The sequence below is a fragment of the Cynocephalus volans genome, chromosome 8, assembly GCF_027409185.1.
Source record: "Cynocephalus volans isolate mCynVol1 chromosome 8, mCynVol1.pri, whole genome shotgun sequence".
In the NCBI taxonomy this organism is placed as follows: domain Eukaryota; kingdom Metazoa; phylum Chordata; class Mammalia; order Dermoptera; family Cynocephalidae; genus Cynocephalus; species Cynocephalus volans.
This window is the reverse complement of record NC_084467.1, coordinates 141,431,964-141,442,090: the sequence shown is the minus strand read 5'-3', so window position 1 is coordinate 141,442,090 and position 10,127 is coordinate 141,431,964. Positions and strand designations below refer to the sequence as shown.

Genomic DNA, 10,127 nt, shown 5'->3' with positions numbered 1-10,127 from the left:
AGAAGCTGCTTTACATTTCAACAGCCCCTTAGAAGCTGCTATACATAAAATGGCTTTAGATATGTTTCCCCATATTAGCAAGCATTTGCAGAAGCGAATTGCACAGGTTAAAGCATTTGCAGAAGCAAATTGCACAGGTTAAAGCTATACTAGCAAATTGTGCAGGTTAGAGCTATATTTTTCCATTACTAAAATCCCACAAAATCTTCTACCAGTGTTATGAAGTGTGATTCTCATTGGCTGGGAAATCAACGTGTACAGCAGATCCCATTGTGCTCGGTTCCTACCCTCTCTTTCTATTCTTCAGCTACACAGTTCTTCAAGTCTCTTTAAAATTCGTGTTTGGCTCTCTGCCACCTCAGGACCTTTGCCTCCGCTGTCGCCCCAGAGTCTTCCCCCTGCTGACGCCTCCTAACCCTTACGATCCCAGCTTTAGCTTTATTTCCTCTGGGAAGCTCTCCCTGAAGCCTTGGCCAGGTTAGCTCCCTCTGAAGTTAAATGCTTCCGTGGGGCTCAACTTCCCTATTCTGACAGTCATCACATAAATAATTAGTTTTTGTAAATATAAATAAAGAGTACTCAATAAATATCAGTTTAATTAGTGAATTAATTCTACCCAGGAGTCTGTTTTCTTAGAAGGAAAACCTTAGAAGCTGCATTAGTAGGTTGCACACGTTGCCATCTGAGCGTGTCTTCCTTCCTCTATGGGCCACTGCAGTGGGTTGGAAAAGGCTCATGCCCTGTGGTTCTGCATATTGTCAAGGGTGCCTGAGGTGGACAACACAGTTCTAGTTGTCCCCTCGGCTGTCTGGTTTGGACTCCTCCCCTGGCCACCTACTCCCTGTGCTTACAAGATTTACACCTCCCCTTGAGACAGAAGTTTTGCTCTGTAACCCACCAAAGATGACTGTAAGAGGAGGTCCTGTCCTGGCTTATCTCCTTCCTGAGTTTAGATTATGTCACAATCTTAATCTTTCCATTTGGTTTCTGAAATTGCTTTTTTAGTCTTCACATTCAAGAATCATCTCTTGGAGTTAATACTTTAAAAAAAATTTATTTTATTTTATTTATTTTTTTTTTTCTTTTCTGTAATGGTTTATCATTAAAAAATTAAACAATAATAATTACAATAAATGTATAATTTACAAAAGCCCTATATTTGTCCATAGGATTTATACATATAAGCATTACAGTACATTCATTTGAAAAACTAAAATTAGGTATAAGAACATGAATTGATATGAAAGGATATTTATAGCATGGATAGACAAGAAAAAGTAAGTAACTATATAAATGAAGAGTCATAAGTTTACATAAATATAAGAAGCATTAAATTCTAAAATATTTTCTCGATGGTATTCATGAATTTTTCACTAATTAAAAACTCTGTAATAAAATATCTTAGGGTCCATATAACAAGTATTAAGAGATTAAAGATTTCATTGCATTCTAAAATGTGGTCTTTGCTGGATTCAAAATGCTGCGTAATCATCTGTAGAAGTAGTGTGGGTAAACAGCAGGAGGCTTTAGCAGGAGTAAATCCTGACTGTGGGAGAATCCAACCTCTGTGTTCCTGACACACTGCCGTCCATCTGCATGTTCTTTGGCTGCGTGGAGGGTGAAGACATAGAAGAAGTAACCTGCAAGTTTTCAGAGAGAGTCCCTGCTGATGCAGCAGCTAAGCCATGAATGTCCTTTGGTCTAAATTTTTTTCTCCATGAAGGTGCTCTCCTAAATGCTTTTATCATCGTCCTCATCAAACCTTCTGTCAGTCCCCATGACCAAAAGGTTGTTAAATTCTCTTTGTAAGACAGCACGAGCCTGTGTATTCCGCGTTGGGATCCGTAACAATAGCGCCAGTGCGTTGAAGTCAAAGGTTTCATCTAAGGCCAGAAGGGCACCGTGAACGCCACTCCCTAAAAGATTCTTTGCATATGCTTTAAGGCCAATTGACAGGATCCAGCGAATCACTCGATCATTGCTCCAAACAAGCACATCTTTTACTTCATGCTGACTTTCTTCTCTTTTTCTTTCCAGTTCTTTTCGGTCATAGTTTAATCTTCTCAGGCACATCATTCCACACTGGAAACTGTTTCTGTGGAAACCGTCGACCATTTTCAGCTGCCCGCGGAGGTCCTTCTTGGTCAGGTGGTCCAGCATCCTGGCGTCCACCAGGCACTGCATGAAGTAGCTGCAGTACTGAGGGAGGCCCAGGCTGGGCAGCCACTCGTTCCCAATCCACTCGTGGTTCATGTCCCCATATGCGAGTGTCGTTCGTGACGTGGGAGGAGCAGACGGGCTGGTAAGAGACATGATCTCTTGGATGGCCAGCCTCAGCTTCAGCCTATGCAGGGGGTTGCTGATGCCGATCTCACGCTTCATCTCTCTGTCCGACAGGGTTGACATGATGGCCCCGCTCTTCACGTTGGCTCGGCAGGCAGCCACATACCAGGCGGGCATCCCCACCCAGAGCTCCAACCACACAACTACAGTCGGCCCATCCCACTGGGCAAAAGGCAAACCTTGTCTTCGGGCTTCATCGAGCAATTCATGCTTTTTTGGAAGTTTACGACTTTTTTCAGCCTGTCCTCCCAATTTGCTCAGTGACAAGGCATCTTGAGATGCATTATCTGTCTTTGAAACAGCAGGGTGTCGTAATGATTCTTTGCCAGCTTGACCAGGTCGGCCCTTTTCTTTCTTGCCAAACAAGCGGCCGATAGAGGACTTGATGCCCTTCTTCTTTGGGGCTTTGTGGCACGAGTCCTGGCTGCTGTTACTACTGCTGGGATTGCTCACGGGACCGTCCTGGGAGCCTGTGGAGTTTCTCACGTCCATGGCGTCCTCATCTTCACCATCAGACACATCGACATCGCTCTCAAAAGCTTGTGCTGCATTTGCTAAGACACTAGCCTGTTGGGCACATTCCCAATCCTCTTCATTAAGAGTTTGTACCTTGGAAGGCTCATCCCGTAGAGCAGCTAGGCGGCCTTTCTGGGGGCGCCGCAACACTGCACTGGTGCTGTAGGAATCTGTGTGACTGTCTGCCACAGGACACCTGAAATCTGGGACACTGCCCAAGTGGGGTCGGCCATGATGAAGTGAAGCACCTCTTAGTCTCATTTGGTCTAGTTCAGCCCTCAATGCTTCAATGATTAAGACCAGCTGATCCTTATCATGTTGTGTATATTCCAATTGCTTTTTTGCATTTTCAACTTCTCCTAACAGAGAATTCTTTTCTTCTAGAGCAGCCATTCTCTCTTTCAGATGAAGCTGGAGCCTCTCATTAGATTCTGAAAGAAGCTTGTCAACAGTGTCTGATAAACATTTATTATGCACTTCATTCATTTTTTCTCTCTGGCTTGCCCGCTGCAGTTCTTGGTTCTTTTCCTCCAGCTGCGCCTCCATCTGTCTTAACCTTTCTTCAGTGTTGCCCTGTCTCTCTTCAGCCTTCGAGAGCGCTGCCACCCTCTGCGCCAGCTCCGCCTCCACCTCCGGGAGTGTCTCGGCTTTCCTCATGGTCTGCTGCAGCTTTTGCTCCACTAATTCCAGCCGTTCCTGTAACTGGCGGTTTTTATCCTCAGTCTGGCGATGCATAGAATCTTTGTTTGCAATTTCGTTTTCAAGTTTATCATTGAGGTCATGCACAGACATGGCTTCACGCTGTGCAGCGAGGGAGCATTTTTCAAGAGTAGTGATTCTCTCTTCCATGTCTTCCTTTTGGACCATGGCTTCTCGAATGTCCCGTTGCAATTTCGTGTTCATCTCCTCAGATTGGATCAAGTCTTCCCTGGCCGTGTAGAGATCTTCCTCCAGCTCTGCCACGTGACTGATTCTCTCAGCCATGTCTTCCATTAGGGCCATGGCTTCACGCATGTCCCGTTGCAATTTTGTGTTCATCTCCTCAGATTTGATCAAGTCTTCCCTGGCTGTGAAGAGATCTTCCTCCAGCTCTGCCACGTGACTGATTCTCTCTTCCATGTTTTCGTTTTGGGCCATGGCTTCACGAATGTCCCTTTGCAATTTCAAGTTCATCTCCTCAGATTTGATCAAGTCTTCCCTGGCCGTGTAGAGATCTTCCTCCAGCTCTGCCACGTGACTGGAGAGGGCGGCCAGTTGCTCTTTCATTTGGCTCTGCTCCCTCAATTGCTTGTCTATGACTTCCTGGAGCTCTATTGCTTTAGCCAGGTCCTCCTCGTGGTTTAATGAACCATCAGAAGATCTCTTTCCATTCGTGCTTGGGGTATTTTCTTGTTCATGGTTCATGTCAAGTGCTCCATCTGTTAGTGTTTTTTTCTGCTTATTCTGTTCTTTAAGAACCATTAGCTCTTTGTGTGTGGCACCTAATTCTTGTTCTAACAAACCACACCTTTCAAGTGCTACTCGTAATCTCTCTCTCATCTTTTCATCCAGAGCTTTGTGGTGCTCAAACAACGACTTCAGTGCTTTGAGCACTTCGACTTCGCTGGACACACCTGCTGGGGACTGTGCCTGTCTCTTCACCACGGTCATCCTGAGAGACCTCTCATGCCTAGAGACAAGGCATTCCAGATGTTCTAAAAGCAGCCTGGTGTTGTTCCTTTCTGCTTTCAGTTCAGCAATTTCTTCTTGTCTTTCAAGGAGCTCCTCCCTGCATACATTCAGTTCCTTCGTAAGTGCAGCAAACTCCTGTGGAAGTGCAGTTTTGAGCTGTTTCTGCAAGGAATCTCTTTCATGACCAACATCGTGTAATTTCCCCTGGGTTAAAGCCAGCGTTTCTTGAGTCTCTCTAAGAGTGTCAAGAAGTCGGTCCCTTTCTTCTAGCATGGAGACCATCAACTGTTCAAAATGAGAATCTGCGTCTGCCTGTGAAGGGGAGCCGGACGCATGGCTCCCACTTCCTCCTGGGGAGCCTTCGGCTTCACTGATGGTTGGCATCACCTCACGCATCATCTGCAAATGAAAGACCCAGACTAGAATCATTAAGAGCAGAATACAGGTTCCCGTAAATCTGCAATTTCATAAGCATCTGCAGCTAATAAATGAAAGGTTCACAGCCTCTTTATTCTCAGATCTGTTACACTTTGTATGCAAATAAGTTGGGAAAGCATCCACCGGCAAATACTAAGTGCAGGAACACACACCATGAAGATACTCACAGGGACAATAACCCTGTGAAGGGGTCAAGGCCAGAGGACTGCCCCTCACATAAAGAGCAAACCCAGCAGTATTTTGTTCGCAAAGCTGTACTTTTTAGTTGTTGAGAACAAGTGTGCTTCGGGTACCTAAGTTTCCAATTTCCCGGTGGGGGGAGAGCAAGTCAAACACACACGCCACCCAGTCACTTTTCAGGAAAAGCATAGAAGGAGCACAGAGCCAGCAGCACTGACAGGTACAGAACCCATCAGGCATCTTATAGGAATGTGTGCAGTCAGCTCCTGGGAAGGACTGACGGCTCCCTGAATTCTTGGGCTGGATTTGGTGAGCACTAAAGGAACGGGACTCGTGAAGGGTTGGGAGAGGTTTCTCCAATGGTTGGTCAGTCAACCTAACTTACCTCAGTTTCCAGCCCAAAGTCAAATTCCACGATGGAAATAGAGCCAGCAGGTCGGGACAGCCGGGGACGGCTACGAGGGTAGGAAAAGTGATAGGTGAGTCGATGAGAGGCGATGAAGTGTCGCCAACACACAGACGGGGCGAGGGCAAAGGGGCTGCTCCCGAGGGTCCTGGCCGCAGTCCGGGCACGGCGGACCCCCGGCGCCCCTCACGGTGAGGCTGACCCCTGGCCCAGCCGCGTCCCGCTCTCTGTGCCTGAATCAGGTGCTGCAGAAGCCGCGGCCACCATGGCACTGACAAAGCACTGACAACCGTTTCCAAGGAGCCTTCACCAGCTGGGGTTCTAGAACCCACGCTGGGTCCCGGCTTGTGGGGCCGGGGGAAGGGCGGCACGTGGCCCTAAGAGTGCATCCCTTCTGCCCCAGTCACTAAGGCCGGCCTATGGCCAGACACTGGAAGAGCCTCTTGGAGTTAATAGTATAATTTGATGTCTTTGCATTGATCTGTCCCAGGGAGGATGCCTCAGGGTGTGTGTGCATATGTGCCCACATGTGTGCATGATCTGTGCATGCGTATGCATGTGTGTGCCCACACGTGTGCATATGTGCGTGCGTGGGTGCCATACATGTGCACTCAGCATTTGTTCACGGCGATTATCATCTTCCAGCGGTCCTGGAGCCCTATGCGTTGCAGCACACTTTGTATTCTATGTCATTTTTCCTATGATAGGTAGCAAATTCTTTGAGTTGATTTCCATGAGTGCTGATTGATTTTCACCAAACCATTTTACCTCTTTCAGTCTCTTCCTTTTGTGACTTATGGCAGGTAGTTGCAGACTTAACAATTGTCTCTCTCTCCAGGTGCCTCAAAATGTCCTTATTGTCATTGTGTCATTTGCAATCACAACTAATCAGTCAGGTGGATGAAGGCAGGTGTTTTTATGTCTCTTCTCCAGATAGGGGTCAGTGGAGTTAGCAGACCTGTCCCGGTTCCCGCAGTTCCCACAGGTGGCACAGCTAGGATGAGAAGTCAGGTTTTCCTCCTGCAAGCGTCCTTTCCTGTTCTGTGCACAGAGAAGTGTCTGTAACACACCGTTCAGTGACAAACCCATGCTGACTCGTATGTACATGGCAGGTGTGTTTAAATATGTACACACATCCACAGAAAGGTCTAGAAGAACATACTCCAAACTGTTGAAAAAAGGTCACAGGATGGATTAGAATGAAGGAGGAGTAGATATTTTGCTTTTTTAGTTTATGTTCATTTGTAAGATTTACTTTTTTTGCAATAAATAATGAGTTTCATCATTTTAAAATGAATAATTATGAGCAGTGAAGGAGTAAATGGTGTGTTAGTGTCATTGGTTTCTGTCTATAATTTTGTGTTTCTCTCTGGGTGTTCTTTTAAGTTAGGAAACGCTGAGGGGTCATTAGGTTGTTTGTCTCATTGTTAGGCTGACGTCCTTATTGACTGTCATTGTGTCATGTGAATGATCACTTCTCCATGTCTGTTTTTCCACCAGTGTCATCGGGAGAGTATCTTCTCACTGAAATATTAGAAATGTTAAGCGAGCAGGGATATTAATTAGATTAATTCATTCCTAATTTGAGAAGTTCAAAACTTCTTCCAGAAGTCCTGGAAGAGTCAAGCTGCTAGGGGCTGGCTGGGTAGCTCAGTTGTTAGAGCACAGTATTATGACACCAAAGTCAAGGGTTCCGATCCCGTACTGATCGGCTGCTTAAATAAAAGAGTCAGAGAGTCAACCTGCCGTATGCAAATGTCAGGCTTTCCTGTGTTCTAGGCTGTCACTCCACCTGTGTGCACCACTGATCTGGGCTCAACGTTTGTCAGGAAGGAAGGGAATGTATTCACAGAAAAAAAAATATTTTTTATAAAAATGAAATATTTAAATACCACTTCATCATTTTCTTCTTTAATTCATGATACTTGGTTTTGTAAAAGAAAGAAGAAACTATGATTGCTTATGTGTGGCCCTCAAAAGATAAATGTCCATTGATTTCATTTTTACTTACGTTTTCAATTAATCCCAGAATCCAGATTAATTTCTTCTAGCTGTCTGGAAGGGAATGAAATTTTTGTTTATAATTTTATGTAATCTGGACTAAAGATTCGGAGAGTATTGTGTTATTTCTATGATTTTAATAGTTTTGCCACATGTATGTATTTACCTAAAAACACTATTCTAAAAATCCAATGAGAATCGGGATTTCTAACACTCCACATATCTATCTATATATATCCTATCAGTTTCTCTAAAGAATTCTAATAACAGAAATATACATTTGTATGTGTATGTGTACATTTTATGTCTTTTCAAATATACACAGGTTATTAACCAATAAGAAAACATCTGTTGTGCCATAGAGTCTAAATGCATTTCAAAGACTGCAATAGTACAGAGTAAGTTATCTGAAAACTATGCAACTAATTTAGAAATCAAAAATAAAAATGTAATAAAAAACCATATGTATATGAAATAAAAATGGGAATAATCAGGAAAGTAAATTCAAAGAACAAAATGAGAATAACTTAATGATATAACTGTCAACCTATATGACTTAATGGACATATGAGTCAGTGTACATAAAAACAGCAAACTATGCATTGTTTATAATTTCACATCGATGATTCACCAAGGTAAACAATATTCTGAGACATAAAATGATTCTTCACAAATACAAAAGAATACATATCATCCAAAGTATGTTCTCTGAGCACAATGCAATTGAATTAATATCTATATCAGAAAAACACCTGGAAAAGTTCTCAAATATTTGAAATGCCCTAAGTAATTTATAGGTCTAAGAAGAAATCACAAGAGAAATTTTTTAAAATGACTGTGGAATAAAAATGAAAACACAACATACCAAAACTTGTGAAACACAACTAAAAAAGTATTAAGAAAAGTTTGTACATAAATATGAGAAAGGAATCCATCCTCCAGACATTTAAGATATACATAATACCAGTGTAAGCACAATTTTCCAGAAATAAGAAAAAGATTAAAAAATTGGGAACGTAACCAGTTTCAAGACATGAGCATAAACTAACTCCTAAAACAAATATAATGCAAAACCATAACATTGCAGCACAATCTCAGTCTGAAGTCAGAAGAAAAAAATCCTAAATAAAATATTCTTCCATCTGAGTCTATCATATGGATTTGTTCCAGAACTGGCATGTTTTAACATGAAATTCACCACATGAATGAAAGAAATTAAAATAAAACTGACATTATTTCAGTAGATGCAGAAAAAATCGTGTGATAAAAACTTCAGCTGTCTTTTTCTGAGAAATGCCTTTTGAGACCCATTGCCCATTTCTCAATTGCTTTTGGGTTCTTTTGTTGTTGTTGAGCCGTTTATGTTTCTCATATAATCTTGACATCAACCCTTTGTCAAATATGCAGCTTGCAAATATTTCCTCCCATTCTGTCATCGGTTGACTCTTCACTCTGCTGTTTCCTTTGATGTGCACCAGGCATATGAAATAATGCTCAACACCACCAATCACCAGGGAAATGCAAATCAAAACAATGAGATACCACCTCACTCCAGTTAGAATGGCTATTACCAAAAAGACAAGAGAAAACAAGTGTCGGAGAGGATGTGGAAAAGGGGAACCCTTCCACAGTGCTGATGGGAATGTAAACTAGTACAGCCATTATGAAAAACAGTATGGAGGTGCCGGAGACCAGCTCCGCAGGATTCATCGTAGCTGAACAGGTGGTGTGGATTCAGTGAAAAAAGAAAGACACGGACTGCAGATGTCTAGTGCAAGTGTGGACAATGACCACATGAATCTTGTTTTCTTTATTTATTTTTACTTAATCCTCTACATAATGATTTATCTTTAATCAAAACATTTTTTTATTTCATTTCTATTGAAAAGGAAAGGTCAAAATGTTCCAAAGCACTCATGCTCTGACAAAAACATCTACTCATGCATCAGTAGTTCACCTCAAAGCTTGTGGCTTGTGACCAGAAACTATACAATAGCACATGATTGGCTTTAAAACATCAGGCTTTCTGTCTGAATCATAAACCTTAACCTTCTTAGCTTATAATTTAACCCCTTTTTAATCTTACTTATACTTACTACCCTTAATTTTAATAACATTGATTAGTTATGGTTAACAATTTAATATTGCTTATACTTTATATTGATCATTTTAATTTATAATCAAAATCACAATGTTTATAACATTAATATTATAAAATTTAACTATAAATTTTATTAAATTTCTATGTTATTGTTACAAATTTTGCGTTACTAACTGATTTAAACAAAACCTATTAATATCAAAATTTGTTTGTGTTTCTCTACTATTTAACTTATTTATTTTATAATGAAACCTTTTATTTCCCTGCTAATAGACTCCGGGAACAGCACAGGGGACAAAGTGTAAAGCTAAATGATCCTACTCAAACTAACAAAAACACACTATATCATTCTTATTATTACTAAGGAAACAACATGTTCAAGCCAACCCATACTGGGAACATGCATCAAAAACACCTTTAGTACTGACAATGCCCTTTAAATAAACCAATTAATTCTGATGCATATTTAAC

At 41.9% G+C, this 10,127-nt stretch overlaps 1 protein-coding gene across 1 annotated transcript; it reads right to left on the bottom strand.

Annotated features, from left to right (window-relative positions):
• Nucleotides 1-1,526: 1,526 nt before the first annotated feature.
• Nucleotides 1,527-4,929, bottom strand: LOC134383449 (liprin-alpha-1-like). Its single transcript, XM_063104498.1, is given in 3 exon segments — nucleotides 1,527-1,742; nucleotides 1,744-3,738; nucleotides 4,009-4,929. Coding segments are annotated over 3 exon segments (3,132 nt in total).
• Nucleotides 4,930-10,127: the final 5,198 nt, after the last annotated feature.